This window comes from Serinus canaria, chromosome 5 (genome assembly GCF_022539315.1).
Source record: "Serinus canaria isolate serCan28SL12 chromosome 5, serCan2020, whole genome shotgun sequence".
In the NCBI taxonomy this organism is placed as follows: domain Eukaryota; kingdom Metazoa; phylum Chordata; class Aves; order Passeriformes; family Fringillidae; genus Serinus; species Serinus canaria.
The window spans coordinates 9,525,195-9,546,533 of NC_066319.1; the positions used below are offsets into that span (position 1 = coordinate 9,525,195).

Consider the following 21,339-nt stretch of genomic DNA (forward strand, 5'->3'; position numbering starts at 1 on the left):
GAGGGATTCTTTATATGGCAAACACTGGCTGCACTCCCCAACCTCCATTACCACACTGTAATTCCAGGGCAAACAGCTTTGCTGCAGGAAGTAGGAAATCTTCCCAGATCCTGGACTTGATCTGCAGCACAAACACAGCTCCTGAAGTCCAGGAGGCCAGGGCAGCATTCCTCAGAGACAGGAGAGCAGGAGTGAGCCGGGGAACACTGAGACAGGGACATGTATGGCCCAAGAGGATAAAGGCCTCTCTGGGAATCACACGTGCTCTGATGTTCCTGCAGATCCCAACAGTCACTCTTTTCTTTCTCCAGGAGCAGCATAAATCTTGTTCTGATCAGAAGATGCAAATGCACACTGCCATGCTCTCAGCTGGTGGAAACCAGCCCAGCTTTTGGCTGCCAGCTGGGGAAGAGATTGTTTGATGGGAGATGCAAACCTAGATGAGAGCATCAAATATTTCCTTCCCTCTGCTAGCTGGAAACAGAGTGCTGACTTGGCACTTGAAGACAATATCTCAGGAGCTCTTTGGCTGACAGATAGCAGATAGACAGCTAAAGTACTGCATAATTAGTGGGTTTATGACATAGAAAATTTATGACAAAGTCCTTCATGTGATCAGTCCATGTTTACCAGTGACAAGGGAAACAGTGAGTCCTGAGTGTGGAACCTCCTGGCTGGCAAGACAAGGGCCTGGTGGCACATTCCAAATGTTTGTGCTGGGAGAACAGAGCAGAGACAAGCCCTGAAGTCAGCTCCTGCATAGTCACAGGAGCACCTGCAGGTTCGGAGGGACTTGCTGACACCCTGCTGTACCACCCTAAAGGGAAGAGCCAAACAACACTGGACTGTGCAACTTGACTGCTCCTGAGAGCTGGGCTCACTGTGGCCAGGCCAGGTCAGCTGCAGCTCTGCTGAACCTGCAGCAGTTTAGGAAAGGCAATGCCAAGGGACCCAAGGGGAGCAGGCAGGAAGGTGGAAAGATGAATTGCTTCACCCTGAAAATCCTAAGTGATATTCCAAGGTCTCACTAAAGGGTTAAATTAGCTGTAAGCTCTTCTGGCCTTATTTGCTACATTCAGACAAGCAGGACAGATAACCTCATCCTTCTGCATTCCAGTTTTCCCTCCCAAGCAGAAAGACGGGCTTCATGTCAGCAAAGAAGCTGAAATTGTCCCATTTTTGGGGGTATATACCCAATTTCCTTTACACCTCAGTGTCATCTGTCCCTGCACCTGTGTGAGACATGTTGACTGTCACCTCTGCTGCTGGGGGTGATGAGTTCTCTGAGGAAAAGGACACTCCCAGCCCTCGGTGGTGACCATCTGTGTCAGAACCTTCTTCCTCCTCCTCGTTCTTCTGCACATCTTGGTCACTGTCACCATCATCATTATCATCATCTGCTGCATTGTTCTCAATCACTTCAACCCTCTCTCCAGCCTCAGGGTCCACATCAGTCTTAAACCACACAGCTTTGTAGCCATCATCTGCCACGTGCCTGTCTGTTTTGAGGATTGACTTCACTTCTTTCTCCTGTCCAGACTCTTCTTCCTTTTCTTCCTCTTCCTCTTCCTGGTCAAAGATGACAGTGGAAGCTACGGAGCCCTTTGGGAGACTCTCTATTTCCTCTGCACTGGAGAAGTGTGAGGCAAGTGCTGGCTGCTCTGGCACAGGAGTCTCAGACTGGACACTGCTGGTTTCTGATGTCTCATGCTGCCTGGGGCTCACACCTGGCTGTTCATCTTCCTGGTAATATTTGTTCTGGTAACCCCCAGAGGTTTCCTTGGAAAACTACAGGAGGAGAGACACATTGTGACTGTAGTGACAGGAAAAGAAATGGGGGGCAGGAGGGAAGGGCTGACTGCAGTGACTGAGCTCCTGCTCAAGAAAGTTCCACTTGGTTTGCAGTTAGACCTGTTTGAAACCAGGGAAAGCTGCAGATCCCTGGAAGAGACATTTTTTATTGGCTCTGTTTCTGGAGTTTTCTCAGATAAAGGGGCTCGTTCTCCAGGAGGGCTGAGCACCAGCACCACACGTGTGGTGGTTTGTACACAGCCCATTCTGCAGTGGGATTTCCCTCACTCAGGGTGAAGGACTTTTGTTACCCACCTGAGCTATGTGCTCTGCACTCTGGTCTAGGCTCCTGGCAGGCCCAGACTATGGCACAGACCAACATCTGGTCAGACAAACTACACCCTAAACTTGCAGTGACCAACCTGCCAGGGACCTGAGAGGTTCAAAATTAAATAGCTCAGGGGCAGACAAGTGTCTGAGCCCAGGCTCTGGGATCAGATATGAAGGGACTCTCCTCTCCTTTGACTATGGAGGATGAACTGTGGTTTATACCTCTGACAAGGGTTTTTCAGAGACCACCCCCGATGTGTGCCACTTTTATCCTAGATTTTGTGCTCCATGGAGCTGTGGTGCTCTCTTTACTATGTCTGCTCATCATCCACCACACAGCTCCAGCCTCAGGGGCAGAAGGAACAGCAGCAAACACCACCAAAGTGGTGCTGCCTCTGCAGACTTTGTCTTGGGAGTGATTCACCACCTTCACACAAATGTGTGGTACTTGGGCAGCCCATCCATTCTTCAAAGCTTCCTCAGATCCCACTTTCTAACTCTTAAAAGTTCAGGTACAAACAAGGCACTTACGTTTTTCTTCACCAGGTATTTGAAAGGTTTTCTGTACCATCTACTTGATTTCCATACCAGTACTCCAAGGAAGACTAAGGCAATTAACAGCAGTGCTGCTAATGTGCCCCCTAGGATAGCCATGTCCTGAGCAGAGTACATCTTGTCAGAGGGGGTAACAGCTGTGAGGAAAACAAACCAGTGTTACAAAGCCTAAAACTGGCAGGCAGCATTTTCCAACAAAACCCTTCACTGTGGGAGAAGCTCCAATCAATTTTTGAAAGGCAAGGAAGCATCCTGTGTTTCAGAATATGACAGTCAAATATCTGATACCACAGAAAATATTTTTTTGCTGTCCTAAAAGCAGAGGACTTCTTTTTTAGTTACACAGAATATTGTCATTTCAAATAAATTCAATGAAGTGGAAATAGCAGCCATTTACAGGACAGTGACATTTATCCTGTGATTTAACTAAGTTAGTAAACACCTGACTGCATCAGGTAAACTGATGCTACATGGAGTAAAGTAATTTAGTTCTTTGACTTTCCCACTTCACCCTTTTACACCAGAACACAAAAATGAGGTTTGGTTGTATGTCTGTGTGTGAAAATGCAAAGCCTCCTTTCATCTGGAACATCCTCTCCAATACAGCTGAGCACATCAAAATAAGAAAAAAAAAAAACAAAACAAAAAAAAAAAAAAAAAAAAAAAAAAAAAAAACCAACCAAAAACAGAATAGGAAAGAGGAAAAGCATTAGAAAGTCCCCAGGACAAGAAAACCTTTCTTGCCCTTTTGTAGCTGTAGCAATATTGCCCAGTCTGCTCAGGAGCAGCTTCTGCTTCCAGCCACTGGTCAGTGTCAGGTGTTTGTACAGAGATTAACAGCAGAGTGGAAAGACAGTATCATTCTCAGCTTTGCTTGCTGGTGGTGGTAGTGGGATTCTTTAAATTTTCCAGTTTCATTTTGTAGTGTAAATGACTCTCATTAATGATTAATGAAACAAGGTTTTGTTCTCCTGCTGACCCACTTATTATAAGGGAATTGGAGTATTCCCTCTGCATTTGATTCCGCCCTCAGTTTATCATTAACGCCTTGGCAAGGATTTAGGACTTCAGGGAATTTTTGCTGCTTAATCCTGTCTCCTGGGGAGCTGCAGCCCACAGGGAGTCCCAGAGCTGTGTAATTCTGCATATTCAACAGCACCATTGCTTGGTGTGGCTTAAGCAGCAAGGGCAAAATTTCAAAGTTGCTCAGAAGTGTTGCTGCATGCTTGGAGCATTTGTAACTCCGTGAGCTCACACATGAGTAGTTTTATGCTGGGCTGTGCCCTTAAATGGGGATTCAGTGGTTTTTAGCTGTGAAGTGGCACTCCCTCTAGGGAATCCAAACTTACAGAAACCCACTTGTTTTTCCCACCCCACAATGGTGGTGATCAGAAGGTGAAGTGATAGAACTTCACTCGCACATCATTGTGAAGGATCCACTCCATTGTGGAGTCTGGGCATTGTCTGCCAATCCTGAGATAAAAATTCATTGCTATTGGTTCAGCTTAACTCAGAGCATTAGAAGTTTCATGAACTTCAATCCTAATTTATTTATAAGACCAGTGTAAGAGTCATTTTTCAGCAATATGGAAGTGTGAGCTGTTTTCACATTGACAAGGTTAAACAGTAGCCAGAGGGTTATGTATGAAGCCTCATGTCTCTCTTATTACTCATGGGCTGTTTCTCCTGTAAGACCATAAAATTCTGGTGTAAAAGAATGAGCCTTGGCTCATGGGCAAGCCTGGATTTGGGGTGTGCCAGCTGCCCTCTGCTCTGCCTCAGACAGGCAAGAACATTGCAGTTTTCTCTGTGTGTGGCTAAAAAGGAGCAATGATGTACCAAGGTCTCCTTTGCCATGAAAAGACATCCTGGGTTATTTCCCAGCATGAACCAATCCCAGTTTTAGCTTTGGAACAACAAGAAAAGACACTCCAATACACAGCACCACTAAAGTCTCAGGAAGCTTTTCAAGGTGACTATGCTGTGAGAATGCTGTTGGGGTGTTTTCTCTCTTAAAGCCACCACAAGACCTCCTGTAGGATTGGCCTCAGTTCTGGCCCACAGACTTCAGCAGGTGACCCATCATGGCAAATTTGCCACAGAAATAGAAAAGACTCCCCAGAGTAAAAAACAGAGACCCCCCCCCCCCAGCCTACCTGTGGCAACAATGACCTCCACCACAATTATGGTGCTTGCCTCCTGCAGGCTCAACACATCTTTTCCAACAGCCTATGGGAACATGGGAAAGAGATGGCTTAGGGACTTCCAGATCTCCAGCTCACTCTCAAGGTCTGTGGGGGGCCCTTGTACCTTGTCCCTGTTGTCACCACAGCTGTTCACTGTGGCTGGACAGCCTGGTCACAGGGGAACAAAAGCTCTGAAGATTCTCTGCCCTGGGAGTGGATCAACTGAAGCATGTCCCTGCTCTGAGGTTCTGAGGCAGTGTGGGGCAGGAGCAGCAGGTGCTGGCACCTCTCTGTGCCTGCCTGTGAAGCTCCAGCTGTGCTGTGGCCAGGCTGGTTCAGCCCCACAGGACATGGCACAGTGCCAGGCAAGCCTTAGGCAGGCATGCGGACAAGGGGATCATCCAGCTTCTTACAAGTCTAAAGTTATTGACTGCTTCTTTGACCCAAGCAAAAAGATAATTTGGATTCCTCCTTTCCACACCCCTGACCAAACACGCAAGAAAGGTGCCCTACCTGGATGGTCACAGTTCCTGGGGACTCCAGCACCTTGTTGGTCAGGATGAGCCCATCCCTGGTTGCGATGAAATCGGTGCTGTTTTTGAGATAGTACTCGATGTTGGGGTTGACTTTCTGAAAGGCCAGAGAGAGAGTGGGTGATCAAACCACACTGTGTTTCACATGCATCTTCCCAACAACCCCTTGGCACGATCTGTCCAAAACACCTGAGGTACGAGCAGGTGTAGAGAGTAACAAATAAACCTGGGCTGAGCAGGTGAGAAAGGCTGAACTCAACTGCATTCACCCTGTTGCTCAGAGGCCAAGAACATATCACAAAATCATTAAAAAAATAAAAATTCCAAGTCTTAATCCAGTTTGTGTTGGCAATTTTAGTACTTGCCCAAGCAGAAAACACCTATGCAAGTGATGTGTGTGGGACTGGCTTTGGAAGAGGGGAGTCCAGCAGCTTCTCCCCATGGCATCACACCATAAGTGGTTCTGGTATCTGAAGGGAATATAACATGGAACACTAGAGGACAACATGTGTTTGCCTCTCCACTCCTCCCCTCCCTCGTGTTTCCTGATCCTGCTTTAAGCCTGAAGCAGTGAGACAGAACACAGAGCACTTCTAGTTTCTTACATCAGGGAAATCCTGATCCATTGCTGTTATCACCAGGGGGGTGGAAGGATCTCCAGCTTGGTAGACGAAACTTCTCTGGGGCAGCCCAGCAAACACCTCCCCATTGTAGACCCCCTTCTCAAAGTAGGGTGGAAAGTTGCTTTTATTGATGACCTTGATCACTACAGTGGCTACAGAGTATTTCCTTACATTGCTGACCTGGGTGGCCTGGAGAGAAAGAGAGAGAGATGCCAGACTTCTGCCCCTGATGAGACATGAAAGGCGCCCAGGGTGAATTTCCTTTGCTGTCACCACCCACACCTGAGGGGAAACTCTCAACTGCTCCAGGAGCTTTGCTTGTGGGTTGGTGCAGGACATAGGTCAAACACTGGGCCCTTCAAAATAAAGGGAGTAACCAAGTTATTTTTGAGGTCACTGACTCCTGTCACAGCCAGGCTGCTGCTTCCTGGAAATCCAGCTGTGCTGGGTGGGTGACTGTAATGTCATCACTTACCATAACTTGCAATAGAAAGGAATCTGGGGAAGTCACTATTTTGTTCATGGTTAAATTCCCTGTGTCTGCGTCCACTGAGAACACTTCGTTTGTATTCCCTATAGAAAATGCAAAGACCATTCAACCATCAGATTCCTTCATAAAGTGACCTGGAGCTCACAGAGTCATTCTTCCACATCTTAGTGAGAATACCCTTAAGGAATTTTCCTTGGGTAAATACCATTTACCCAAGTTGAAATGCTGTTTTCCTTGCCTGCCTGCTCCATAGACTGGGAGTGATGGCCAGGCATGCAGAGGGACACATTAGATATGTGTGTACCCAATTAAACGAGGCAGTACAACAAAGCTTTGCATTTCCAGTACCTAGGCCCACAGATTGTCAGTCTAAAGTGTGATAAATGCCCAGAGCTCTGGTGCAATTTGAGGACTGAAAATCTCCATCCAGTTTCCAGTCTGCTCTGGGAATGCTTATTTCTCTCTGCTGGTTACAAAGGGAATCTAGACACAAACCTTGTATTTATGTACACGTAGAAATCAGATTCCTACATCTGTGTGGGAATCACAAAAGTACCTATGTTGGATACATGTAAGATAAGCAGAATTTTTGTTCTCTTCCTCACCCTGAGACACTGTGGGTTCTCTGTTGACAAGGATCTGAGTCACTGACTGGGGGGAGGGAAGCCACACTCCATCCAAATGTCAGTGGAATTTAATGTTCTTTAATACATTTGGTATCAGGAGGATATTCACAACTGTGTTGCCATGAGGCATAATAGGTAAGGGGAGAGGAACTGCACTTGACCAATATGACCTTTGCTTTGATTCTTTTGGAATCAAGACTAAAACAGGGCAGATGAGAAAGTGACAACATGCTGGGGAATAAAAATATAATTCTGGGCAATGAATAGAAATTAGGCTGATAATGTGGGAATTTTTGGTACAGCTCAAAGGCTGCATGAAAGTAGCATGACCAAATTGACAAAATCACAGCTAAAAGCTTAAACATAAAACATCTCATCTCACAAAAAACCAAAATCTTTTTGAAACTGATTTCATTGAGATTGGTTTGTGGGACTGAAATTCTTTTTTTTCTTACTCTCTGTACAGTCTGTTTCTTCTACTTAATCAACAGTGTTCTGTGGCTCGAGTTATATTTCTGTGGCCAAAACAGGGGCAAATCCCAGGTCCTCCCTCTTGGCAGGTACCACAGAAGACATGAGCAACGTTCCTTGTGGAAGGTGACAAGGTCTACTCACCCCCAACAATCCTGTACACGATCCTGTCACTGATGGTGTAATCAGGGTCAACAGCATAGATGGGTCCTGGCTCCAGGAGGAGCGGGTCCGTCTGCAACAGCAAGGCAAACAATCACATTCCACAAGGACCAGATCAGCACCTGGAGCTCTCCCAGCCCACAGCAGATTCCATGGCTCTGCCTGGACAGAATGGGATTTATTGCTGGGAGGTGTCTGTGACAGGGCGGAGGTGAGACAGCCTTGAGCTGTTCCAGCTCTTGCCTCTCCTGTGACATGCTGTAGGAGCAGAGACAAGCAGCACTGCTTGGGGTGGGGGATGATGAAGGCTCCCTGTTCTGCTGAATCACCTGCATTATACTGGAGACCAGCACAAGTTCATGGAAATGGTTCAGTGCTTCCCCGTGGGAAGAGCCCCAGGGGCACTGTCTGCGCCCCCCTGCTCACCGGCATCTCGGAGATGTTGACCCTGCCGGAGTAGGGGCTGCTGATGCAGACGCTGGTGTCGTTGTGGAGCTGGGTGCAGGGCAGGAACCAGGGGGCCCGGGTGTCACTCTGCTCGATGGTGATGGTTATTGTTGCAGTGGTCATGTTGGTGGTCACAGGCCTGTCCTGCCCCCAAGGCAAAGCACACTCGTGAGACACAAGTTTCACTGCCACAACAAGGGCCCATCTGCCAAAAGCAGTGGACTGGGGCCCTTCCATTGTCACTCCATTCTGTTTAATTAGAAATTTATGTGAGAGTAGCTAAACCAGTAGTTTATCTTGTTTTGCTGACAAAAGCGGGCTGACTGCAAGTCTGTCACTGGAATTATGGAGAGGGAAAGGCTGCTCTGAATGCCCCCTCCCTCCCCTCAGGCCCCACCCTCCCTGCTGTTATCCCAGAGATATCCCATCCAGACTCATCCTTCAGATAAGAGGGACCATGCAAATGAGGCATTCTGTTCTTCCCAAACCACTTACCCTTGCATACAAGAGCAACGTTGTTGAATTAAATTTGTCATAGTCCAATGCTGTTTTTAAATAAATTTCCGGGTTATTAACTCCTCTTATGGCAAAATAACCGTCTGTGTTCTGGCAAGGGAAAAAGAAAAATCCTATAGCAGACTCAATTACAGACACATTCCAAATCCTGCTCATTGCTGTCTTTGTCATCCCAACTGGACCTTTAATCCTGAGGACTTGATTGAGGGGCACTGTGGGAATGTCTGATCTACTTTATTTTTGGTACTGCACACTGGAGTTGTCTGGCTTGTCAGAAAGGTTCTTTCTTGTGAATTTCCTCTCACAGAACACCTGCTTTGACTGCCCACCTGCTCAGCAGCTTCTGGATTAAATCTATCACCTAATTTATTTCCTATATTTAGCAAGTTGCCAACAATCCTGATTTGGGTCCCTAATAGCCAACAATTTCACTTCCATGCACAAAAAAGGTCAAAGATGGCTTAGCCTTTGAGAGCTGGCAGGATCACCTGCCTTAGCCTAATACAGCTGGACTGAAAGAAACTGCAAAGCTGAGTTGAAGTATCATCTGTTGCATTTTACTATATAACCTTCTGCACTTGCTTTGGTTCTTCTTTAATCTTATGCCTCTGAATTTCTAAATCCCTCTGGATTTACACCAATATGAATAAAAAGTCCGATCCCAGAGCTGAAAAACTGGTGGTTTCTGTTCACAGAAACTTAAATTCTCTGGGGATACAGAGATAACAGAGGCACTGTCTGCTCTCTCCACAACACTTTTCAAGAATGCAAACATATATTTGGTTTTTCTCTTGAACTTCCTTTTGATTTTAGTTTACAGCCAGCCCTTGCACTCTAGGCTGGCATTGCTTTAACTGTGTGCACAATGAATTTCCTGTGCTGCTGTTAGCAGCTAGGGCAAGGACTGCTTTCCCCATCAGACTCAGTGCAATTCTGAGCTGCCTGAGGTACAAAGGTCTCCTGATATGTTTACAGATCATGCCAACAAGTCTTCCCTGAGTCATTATGAACATTCTAGATGAAAGTTTAATCTGTAGAGTACATTAAAAGTGCAAGCCATCAGAGAATTCAATACCTGCAGCACTGATGGCTCTGTTCTGCTAACCAAATCAATGTTTGGGTTTTGTAAAAGTTGAGTGAGCTAAATGCAGTGACCTTCTCCTCAAAACTGGGGTTCTTCTGAATCCAGCTTCTTCAGAGCTACTGTTTGTCCCCAGAGTTGCTCACCTGCACTGTGGTAGTGAGTTCATAGTAGATAGTGTCCAGGTCAGCATCAGTAGCAGTTACTTCTTCACGGGCTACAATGACTGTGTCCACTTCTGTATCCTGAAAAAACACAGTGTTGCAGTTATTATCTGTGTGAAATGGATTGAAGTCCTCTCCCTGCTGACCCTTCTTCAGTCCCACAGCTCTCAGTGAGCAGTGCCCTCTTCCTTTCCCAAAACCCCTTACCTCTGGGACTTGCCTGGTGATGTTTGGCTGTGGAAACACGGGGGAGTTATCGTTCTCATTCAGAACGGTGATGAGGATTTGCAAGGAATCGCTCTGCAGAATGGGCAAATCAAAGAATCAAAGACAAAAATAGACTGTTGGGGCTGATCCTGCTTTGCAGACTGACCAGAGGGGATGGTGTAAGGATGGGGGCCAAATGGGGCTGGGGTTTGCAGCCAGCTCATGTCCTGGGCAGGATTGTGAGCTTGCTGCCACCCCCTCCCCACTGGCAGAGCCTTGGCACTCTCTGTGGCTCTGAGAACAGTGTGCCTGTCCACAAAGAGAAGGACATCTGGCCATCCCAGTGTGAGGATTAGGAAGAACAGAGGGAAGCAGGTGCTTCCTGCAGTGCCTTGTCCCAGGGCTCAGCTGTGGGAGAGCACTTACCTGGCCAGCAGGGTCCTTGCAAATCAGGGACAGCAGCAGTATGGGATCTACCTGCATGAAAAACAAACCCCCTCACTGTATAGAGAGCCCAAGAGTACAACCTCAGGCTAAAGCAAATGAGTCAAATTTGTGCTTTGCTGAATCAGAAATGCTGCTGGGCTTTATCTTATTTTCAGGTTCATCTAACTTTTCCTTTCTTTCCTTAATGCTGGGATTTTGTCTACGATGATATCAAAGCAGCCCCATTTTCCAGGCACTGTCCCTTCAACTCCTGTAAGATGCTGGCAGAGCTAATCTGCCATTCTCTCTCATCTCAGGTGAATTCAAACAGATTTCTTTTAAAATTGAATAAATCAGAAACATTCTATGCAGCAAGTACAGTGGCACCTGTGGGGTGTTAACTCAGGTTGTTGCTCTTCACTCAAGTAAAAGTAGGTTTTTATATTAAAAGGAAACTTAAGGATGCCTGTGACTGTATACAGAGCACCTAAGTGAACACAATGACCTTTAATACTGCCTTTCTGCTTCACACTAGATGACAGAATTCCAGAATGATTTGGGTTGGAAAGGATCTTAAAGCTCATCTCATTCCAACCCGCTGCCATGGGCAGGGACACCTTTCCCTATGGCAGGCTGCTCCAAGCCCCATCCAGCCTGGCCTTGGACACTTCCAGGGATAGAACAGCCACAGCTTCTCTGGGAAACCTGTGCCAGGTCCTTAGCACCCTTACAGGGAAGAATTTCTTCCCAGTATTCCATCTAACCCTGCCCTTTGGCAGTTTGAAGTCAGACCCCTTTATTCTGTCATTCTAGGCCCTTTTAAATGGTCTCTCCATCTTTTTTTGTATGCTCCCAAATTCACACAACTGAAGTAACTTGTTTCCTCTAGAAACAGGTTAGGAATCCCTGGAAGCCCAAGGCTCCAGATTGGAACTCATTGCATCCCAGCATTATCCATCCCCTCCTTACAGCCTGCCAGCTAAAGGCTTACCTCATAGTCCACACACTTTGTCAGCTGCAGCTCGGAGCCCTCAATGCTGAAGAATTGGCCGTCGGGGTAATTGGGATCAATTGTTAGGGTGAAACCTGGCTGCACGTGGATGGTAGTCACCACATATGGACACTTATTTTCAGGAACGCTTGGGTTGCTGTTACTGACAGAACATCCTGGAAAAAAACAAACAAAAAAGATGCAAAACTGCCCAAGGATTCACATTGTAGAGGAGCTGGGTGAGAGCTGTGGTCACAAGCTGTGGAACAAAGGGGTCTTGGAGCGTAGCAATCTCCGACCTGTAACAGGGCCACCCCCTCCCATGGGAGACATTCCTCAAAGACATGGACCTTGTGAAAGAGCTTACCTAGTTCCTGTGATGAAATCTGTGCCAAGAGGGGCAGCAGGAAGAGTGCAGACATGAGAAGCCAGTGAGGAATAGCCATGGTGAGCTGCTAGTTGGTGCTTTTTTTCCAGCTAAGCTGATCTCCCTGTTCTGCCTTGTGCCCTTGTTTGTGTTCACCACTTTATGGCACCAAGAAACACCAGCTGGCTGTGGATTGCTGTGGTTCAACCTTTGCCTCTTTGCCCCATTGGATGACTTATTGAAGGATTTACCAGTCATGGAACACGATGACACATAAATCCTTGCTGCTTCTTTTTTCTCTGGATCTTTCCTATCCTAAACTCTCTGTGGCAACAAGGATATATTTGAAGCAGTTCAGAACTCAGAGCCAAGCCCTTGCCCAGCTGAACATGAAGGACCAGGGCTGGTACTTGGGAAACTGCCTGTTTACTCCAGTCTCTCCCACAGGAAAGAGGGGAAATTTGATTTCTGATGTGCCAGAGATGGGGTCTGTATCCCACAAGGTGAGCAAGTGGATCCCAGCAGTGACCTGGCAGTCCAGGGAATTCCCAGCAACTTTGTAGGGAAAACATATCTCCTTTTACTGGTGGCTGCTCCTTGTAGAGATGCTTCCCAGAATCTCCTTCCAGGAGATTCCATACCAGGAGATCTTCAACTATTTGAATCTCAGCAGCTTCTTGAAGTTTTCAGGGGACCTCTGCTCTCACTGATCTTTTAAAATTCATTCTGATTTCAGGAAGATCTCAGATACTGCACCTCAGCCAGGCGGTTATTAGCAGCTTACTGAAATCCAGTCAATACTCCTTCCAAAAATATTCCAAAAGGAATCTTTCTTAGCAGAGACTTCCTATGGACCAAAATGAACAACTGCCAAGGCTTGTTCAGCTCCTCAGTTAGGGAAAGGTGCTTAGGTGTGCATTTGAGTCAGAACAGCTCCTTTTGCAGGTGTCAGATCCATCACAGATGCTGAAAACTGCTGGAGCAGGATGGGCTAGGCAGGGCTGCACAGCACAGCACAGCACAGGATTGCAGCTGAAGATCCTTATTTTAGAGCTGCTCTCCACAATCCATTGGTTTTACAGGAAAGTTGGTGTGGCTGGTCCGTCAAAGGGGGGAAATCTGTCTGTGTGGCAGAGGGACAGTACATGAACCTCATTAAGTGGTGGGAACAAATTATTCCTCATGGAGCTTTATCTTTAGTGGCTGTGACAAAACTGGGCCATCAACTCCAGGGGCAGAATGGAGAGGAAATAATTTTTACAGTGAGTGTCTCTGTTGTGTAGCTCTCAGAACATTTCTTTGCCATAAAACCTAACATCTGGCTTTGTTCCTGCAACATGGAGGCCTGATTCTGACTTCTGTGCACAGCTGCACTGTAGGTGCTCCCCAGTCCCAGCCATGTGTCCCACCATGCTTCATGTAGGGGAATCCTGGCAAAATGCTCCTCCCCTGCATTCCTAATCATCCAAGACCTTGTAATGGACCGTCCTTATTCCAGTTTCCCAAAGAGCAGCCAAGGCACAGACACAGCTAACCATTTTTATTTGGGATCAGAGGCAAGCAGCCAGATGCTAACACAGAGTGGAAGGGATGTGCTTCACCCAGGCTCCATCTACTGACAGCAGTACACAGCCACATACATTTCACTTTGGATAATCTCAGAGGTTTCATTGGTTTTTGACTGCTTTACAGGATTATTTTTATTTATTTGCCTATCTCAACAGTTTTTCCTAAGCAAGAGCTTCCTTGTTTATTTTCAAGGCCATATATGTGCAAAGCTGTCTCCTTGGCTGTTTCTTTCCTTTCACCTTCATTCAGAACCATCTATATCTTCCTTCATGTCTGCAATGAGCTGCTTAGAGAAGGGGCAAATGTACTGGCTGGTAATGGCAGCAGCCTCCCTGGCATCTCTGTCCGAGTGGCTGTGGGAAGGGAAAAATCAGGGACAAAAAAGAAGAAAAAAAGAAAAAAGAAAAAAAAATAAAAATATTATTTCTGAACTGCAGGAAGTGTGACAAGGCCACCTTGTGATATTCCAGGATGACTTCAAAGAGCAGGTCATGATTCCCATAGAGGGATCATGGCTGCCTGCTGCCAGGCACTCTACAAATGCACAGTGGTATTTCTCCTCTGTTTGTGACACAAGAGGTACTAAGGGCCAGCTTATTCCTCCTCATTACAGTGATTTAAGAGTGAGATGTGTAAGGGAAAGTTGTTGGGCATTAGGAAAAGACAATGTCCAGGCGCTGGGACAACCCATCCTGAGGTGTGTGTTTCAATCAGCAGCTGAATCCAGACAGGGTAGCAAAGGCTTTCTTTCAATTTTAACCATTAGATCACATTTCCTAATGAGATGAATAATTGCTTCAATCCAGAATGACAACTCTTAGGAAATTATTAAGAAAAGATATTATTTTGCTTCCCTGGGTTTTACTATTTTAACAACTGACTTTTCTATGGCTGTTCATAACAGCCTTCTTTTGGCTTCAGTATTGTGGGGCTCAGAGTCACAGAGGTGACCAATCTCTCCCACCTACCTGGTGTTCAGAAAGCTCTGGTACAACCAGAGAAAGCAAAGTTCCTCAGGTTTGTTTACTCCCTCTCTCTCCTGCATGTCTGTGTTGACTGGGCCAGAAGAGCTGGTTTAGATAAAGAAAATTCATAATAATTAAAAACCCCAAACCACCAATTATGTAACCAAACCACCACCACTGCAGAGCAGCACTTGCAGCTTGTGTTGTATCTGCTGCTGTGCTCACAGACATGGGCCCAGCGTGGCAGTGAGAGCCCGGGTGGGGACTGGGACACCAGAGGTTCCCTCTCACCTGCGCTTGCGGCCCATGAGATTTTGGATGAATTTCTGAACCTGGGCGTTGCCTCTCATCTTGCTGTACTCGCTGGTGAACAGCCCATCCGAGTGCCTCAGGGACCTGTGCGGGGACAATGTGGGACAGCAGCTGCACCTCTCAGCCATGTGGGACTCCCTGTGATGCACAGCAATGCCTCTCCTACCACCACTACAGGGCCCTGTACCCCTCCCCTTCCCCTCCTCATCTAGGGCAGCCAGTGCTTGGGCTGGCTCTGCAGCTGGACACCTCAGCTCCATGGGCAGCCCCTCAGAGCAGGGATCCCACATCCTACTGGAGACTTCCCTGCCCCAGGAGGGTGGGTGTGGCTGGTGCTCACCTGTCCTTGAGCCCCACCAGGTGCTTGACCAACTGCTGCACGTAGGCATTGCCGTTCATCTTGCTGAGCTCGCTGTGGAAGAGCCCGTCCGCGTGGCGCTCCATCCTGCGTGTTGGAACAGGGAAAAGGGGGTCAAAAGGAATGGTTTAGAAACACACAAGAACAGGCAAGAACAGGCATTAAACACTGCTGCCACAAGGCAAGAGAGTCCCAAACACACATGGACAAGAACTGGTACCACTTTGGCAAAGTTTTACAAAAATAGGGGAAAAAAGGGAGTTTTAAAAATACCTTTGTTAAACATCACACAGGAAAATGACCTGCCCTTGCTTTTACTGATGTAATCACCTTGCCACAAGGATGTGGGAATGTTGGGTTATTGATGATTCAGCACAAAAGAGTAGAACAAGAGGCTGGAGAAGTAATAAACAAATATCCAGAGACACAAAGCTGAAGAGCACTTAGAAAAGAACAGCAAAGACCAGCCCTTGCAGGTGACTCCCTTGGTCAACTTGGTGAACTTACAGGGTTGGCTGTTTCTGATTATGTTTTCATGGGACCAGGCTGTTGGAAACAGAAACTCTCACCTTTATCAGGCTGTGTAGTGCACAGGAGAAAAACAGACTCGAAAGTGTCCTTGTAACTGTGTTTTGTTTTGGGGTCACAAATTTTCTTCTGAATTAAATAAAATTAACTTTCCCATCCTTAAGCGAGAAAACCATTTACAGTATTTGCACACATTTAACTAAAACTCTTTAAGGAAGAACAAGATCCACAAGCAAGCAGATGCAAGTTCAAGAAGGCAGCTAAAAGGCTGGGTTTTCTGCTAGCAGTCTCTTTGAGCAAAAAACATGGAGAAAAAGAAAGCAGAGTCCCAAGAAATGCTTACCTCTCCCAGGATGGCAGAGATGCTGAGAAGTGGGACAGGACAATCATGGGAATAATTACTTGCCACAGAGTTGTCATCATGGAAACCATATTCTCTCCTGAAATAAAACATGAAGTTTTGTGAGCAGCAGGACAAGTGGCCTTGGTGTGTGTCTGGTGCAGTTCACATGCCCCACAGAGACAGGGCTGTGGAAGCACCACCACTGTAACTAAATAAAGCAGGAATTCCTGCCAGCAGAGATAAACACCTGGAGACATCTGCAAGGGGCTTTCAGACAAAAAAAAATTACACATGATAAATAAAATTCATTCACATATAGAGAAAGGGCTCATGTGTGTGCCCATATCCACCTATCGTCTAACCTTTCAAGAAGGTAAAATGAAATAACACAGATTTGCAGTCACAGCAGGCCCTCCTATCTTGTTTTCTCACTGAAATAAAAAGAAAAGTGCATTTTGTTCATCACAAGCCATGGCATGTTTCCCCCCTTTATTCCCAGATTGTTTCCCCTTTTATTCCCAGGTGCTCACCCTTCCTCAAGGATCAGGCAGCAGCTCTACCTGTAATTTATAATACACACCTTTATTTTTTACCTTCTTCCTGCAAAGAAACAAACTTTCATCACTGGCCTGCAGTCTCTCAAGATGGCACTTGCTAACCCCAAATCAAATCCTCCCACTTGGTTTTTACTTGATTCTGAAGCTAAACAGTACAAAGAACATGAAAGGAGAAGGTCCGAGAATTTGGAATATTTTCTAGCCCCCCCTTCTGGGACTGTTTGCTGCTCTGGAGGTGCTGCAAGATGAGAAGAGGCACAAGGAGAAAGGAGGAGGAGTGAGGGATTTATACAGAAATTTATTCACTGTAAACCACAGGGCAAACATTTAATGGGGGCTGCAAAGCAAACATATGAGAGGATGAAGGAACCATAAGCTTAATCTCACATACAATTTGAGCTTCAGTGTTGTGTTTTCCTGCCTGATCCAACTTTGAGGGGATGGAATAGTAAAGCAAGAAGGACATTTCAAAGATCAGCATCTTACTGGAGTCCAAACAAGGCAGACTCCAAAGTCCTGGGATGCAGGAGGAGCAGAAAACAGCCATCAAAACCACAGCATTCCTGGGCAAGGGGAACCTGAATCCTGAGCCTGTCCTTCTATCTGCCCAACAGCTGTCACACAATCCCTTGACCCCAGGATCTCATCTCAGCATTTGGCCTCCCTTGGGCTGGCATTTCTCTGGCAGCACCATATTTAAGTGACCATTTAAAACCCCATCCCTGGCTCCAGAGTTTCCCCTCTCTTCATAAACCTTTCTAGCTGCTAATCTGGTGATCAACTTCTCTTTTCTCTTTCTGGATGTAATTTTGTGTCCCCTGGGTAGACCATATTTGCTTGCTGAAGTTCCCAGGAGCAGTGATGGCTGTTGGGGAACTTCTCCTTCCCATCAATAATGATTTTTAAAAATTACCCAGACCACAAGAAGCAGGTAGATCTCCAGTGTCATCACTGAAGGGCTGTTTAACCTTAGCAGGACATGTCCAAGCTTTTAATTTCCTCCCCACTGATGCTGGTTTTAAATGACTGCAAACTCTTTGGCCAGCTGGGACCTTTAGCTGAAAGAATTACACCCCGAGCTAGGCTGGGAGCCCTGAGGAGGGAAACCCCCCATATTCCAGCACTGCTGCTCAGGACATGGATGGCCCCAAAGCAATGGCTCAGTGAGGCATCACAGAGGTCTGAAATCCACTCCGCAAAGTGAGAGAGAGGAGAAGGCAGCCCGTGCAGCACACTCACCCCAGCAGAACTCACCGACCTGGGTTGCTCTGGGCTCACAGCTGATGCTCCACTGCCTGCTCCTCTTGGGGACCCCTATAAATCTGCAGCCTTATCAGAAGCAATTATTTGAGTAAAGAAATGGATATGAGCAATCATGATTAACAGCAAATAATGCAGCGGGGTTGGAATGTCCCTTTAATTACCTGATCAGGTCATTCACAGCAATTTGATGGAGTATTTCTGCTGATGGATAATAATTCCTGCTTCTGCCTATAATGACATTTGTTGGGCAAACATCCTTGTAGCAATTGATTCACTATGATTGTCATCATTATTTCCTGGCTTTAATTACCTCTTGATAGGAGCTTAATCTTCTGTTCTTGTAATTTCATCCTGGCTTGGGCTATGTTTGCAATTGCCAGGATCTGTCAGGGAGTCCCTGTGTGCACCAATGATTTGGCTGAACGATGTGTCACTTTTTTAGGGCAAGAACTGCCTGATCAGTGGGATCAGGGCTCACTTTCCATGAGGGGACAACAGCCTTTTGAACTGTGGTTTCAACTGGGAAAGGTCTGCCGAGTACACATTCTGTCACAGCATCTAAAAAGCCAGCATACTTATACATGCATGGAAAACATCCTGAATATATTCCCTGCCATTGCTGGGGTTTGGCTGGTCTCAAATACTCAATACTGCACTAAAGGTGAGCCAGAAATACAGGAAGAAAATAAGATTACCCTTTCTCTCCTTCTTTGTATGGTATAAAGTAGCTTGGAAGGAATAAGGAATAATAATAAAAAAAATTAATTTTCTAACTGGAGAAATGGGAGCAGTATTACACTTCTTATCTACTTATCTTTTTCCTTGGAAAAGCAAAGGGTGTCCTCATGATGAGAGGACTGGGAGGGACAAGATTTTCCCCATCATCTTTCCCTTGGAAGAATGTGAGTGCATGCTGCAGCCAGAGCCCTGCACCAGGGACAGGGGAAAACATCAGGGACACTCCAGGTCCCATTCCAGGCCTGGAGCATCAAGACATGCCATGGTCAGCACTAGGACAGGGGAGCCCATTTCCTGCCTCTCTGCTCTGGTCCAGCCATTTCCCAACCACTTTCCTCTCCTCTGTGTACCTGCTTTCTCCACCTGCAGCCTTCTGCCTCTGCTTCTGCCTGCAGTGGTGTTGGCAGCTTCAGGTTTATAAAAGAGGCTGAACAAGATGTAGGGAGGTAAAAATTACTAACGTGATTTTCCTTCCTTTGCAAACAACCTCAGTGGGTCTGAAATGCCCCCAAGCTCTGGGGAAACTCAGTTTGCCACGAGAGGACAGAGAAGAGGTTGGAATGACAAAGTGGCCCCACGATGGCAGCAGAGGGTGTAAAACAGGACACTAAAAGGTTCTGGGGACTGGAAGAACATGAAATAAGTAACCTGATTAACTATTTTGCAACAAAAAATGGGGTTTGCCTCCAGCAGCAGGGGCAGAGTGAAAAGGGGATGGGGTAGAAAATGGTGTGGCTATGCCCAGCAGTGCTGCAACTTAATGCAGGTGACAAATGTGGGCTTGAGCTCGAGAGCAGATCTGAAAGCCCCTGATGAGGAAATTCAGGACCATGAAGAGAACTCAAAAGCATTTTCAAGGTGAAATTTATAACTGAATAAACCAGAGCCCAAACCAATTCCTCAGTCCTGAAACAACATCTGATTCTCCTTAACCAGAATTTACATCAAACTCTCATAATGAGACATTATGGAAATAGAAGTAATAAAGAATCACGCTTAACAATATCAGTTGAAAGGAGCTTTGTGAATTTGCACCTTGCTTCTCCCATTCTCCATTTGTGTGAACACTCCAGGTCCTATCAGGGGAGTGGAGATTCCCCTTGCCTGCATCCAGCAGGCACAAAGCAGGATTAAATCACCAATTTAGATGAAATCTATGACCCATTATCTATGTGCAGCATCACTGCAGAGAAAAGCTTTCAGATATTTTCTGGCTCTAAGAATGATAGAGGAAATGAGTGGCCTCACCTGATCCCTGCTGCTGTACCACTGCCACACCTGCAGGTGCAGGAAGTCAGGGCTGGAGTGATCCCAGCCCCTGGCTGCCCCGACTGACCTGTCCATGGCACATAACCGTTTTACAGGATTTTAGCAAAGTGCCACAAACAGGTGACACTGAGCAGTGCAGTGGCTGTGCACACACACTCCTTGAATACAGCAGGGAGAAATGCCCCAGGACAAGATGGAGAAGGGATCTGTGAGCTTTGGGGCCATCGCTGAGCTGCCCTGGGGACGCTGCCAGGTATAAAGCCATCAGGATCTTTATGCAGTCACTTGTGCTTAGGCTTGACACCGACTGACATGTCCAGCGTGGAGAGACCTGTGATGGGATGCATTAAGTAAATCCAGTTGCCATGGGTGCCAGGGCTATTCCCAGTAGCCACGCTGATGCCTGGGACACCCTCGTGCCAACAGAGAGCAAAGATTATGAAACACAGGGACCACCCCCTCCAACACCCAGGCTCTGGTTACTGCTCTGTCTCAAAGGCATCAGAGCTGAGAATGGAACTGAGGAACGTCTTTTTCCTCCTCTTTACAGTGGGAGGGGTCACCAAATCTGCAGCGTGAAAGGCATCATCTTAGAGCCACGTTAAATGCTTTAGCCCCAAATTTGGCAATACTTGAGAGAACATGTGAGCCTGGCCTTTTATGATGTTGGAGGTAAATACAAGAAACTGCATTTCAGATAAGAGAGGATTTAATCAGAGAGCTACTTATCCTAGCCCACAGCACAGGGAAGATGCAGGCAGACTCTCCAAAATCAACACTCAGAGCACTGCATGGGGGTCATTCTGAGTTGTGAAGGGGAGAAATTCACACTCACCCTTCAAACTAATTGATGCAGGAGATCAGAAAATATTTTTCCCTGGTGAAGCAGTGTAGATGAATTCAGAGGCCCCCTCAGAGAGCATTAAGAACAGGCTGGAAAAATGCTGCTATTATCAGGTGGACATAGTTGCTCCTGCCTTGGACGAGGAAAGCCCATCCAGCCTTTGGGGTTGCAGGGCAGTCCTTACAAAGTTTGCCCAATCCCTGCCAGCCTGTCCAGAGCCCAGACCCCAGGATCTGCTGGAGCTTCTATTCTTCCTAGAGATGCCTTGACTGGCCAAAACACATCCCAAAATCTAACAGCCATGCTTTGCACCATGGCTTTGGGATGGTAAAATGTACAAGGGTTAAGCCAGGCCAAGAAGGCTGTGGGAGGATCATATCATGCCCCATACATGTCCAGCAATGGATATCCCAAGTCCTGATGGAGCTGTCCAGGTGCAGGTAACCTTTGGGGAGCCCAGCACACGCTGTGCCCCATGCAATGGCAGCACCAGCCGATGGCAGGGGAGTTTATTGAGGTCAAATGGTACTAGGAACTGCATGGCTAAATCCTTCCTACGTAAAATACCCTTTAATCAGCTTACAGGGTGTTCAAGAACTTCTACCTCCCCCATTCCTTTTTTCCCCT

The 21,339-nt window shown here is 46.7% G+C and overlaps 1 protein-coding gene across 1 annotated transcript; it reads right to left on the reverse strand.

The window, feature by feature from the left end:
* Nucleotides 1-1,203: 1,203 nt before the first annotated feature.
* CDHR5 (cadherin related family member 5) lies at nt 1,204-12,045 on the reverse strand. The gene is made up of 14 exons (XM_009097157.4): nt 11,967-12,045; nt 11,600-11,775; nt 10,609-10,659; nt 10,183-10,275; nt 9,958-10,056; nt 8,710-8,820; nt 8,194-8,358; nt 7,750-7,840; nt 6,494-6,591; nt 6,001-6,207; nt 5,376-5,492; nt 4,833-4,905; nt 2,653-2,813; nt 1,204-1,788 (listed from the first exon to the last, which is right to left on the reverse strand). The coding sequence occupies exons 1-14, from the start codon at nt 12,043-12,045 to the stop codon at nt 1,204-1,206; spliced, it is 2,106 nt and encodes a 701-aa protein (XP_009095405.2).
* Nucleotides 12,046-21,339: the final 9,294 nt, after the last annotated feature.

Excerpts from the sequence above, each read along its gene's own strand:
- CDHR5 (XM_009097157.4), bottom strand. The coding sequence starts at position 12,045 with ATGGCTATTCCTCACTGGCTTCTCATGTCTGCACTCTTCCTGCTGCCC. Across the intron at positions 6,592-7,749 it reads CGTGTACAGGATTGTTGGGG|GGAATACAAACGAAGTGTTC; the intron begins GTGAGTAGACCT and ends CATTTTCTATAG. Across the intron at positions 5,493-6,000 it reads TGGATCAGGATTTCCCTGAT|AAAGTCAACCCCAACATCGA; the intron begins GTAAGAAACTAG and ends CTGGCCTTTCAG.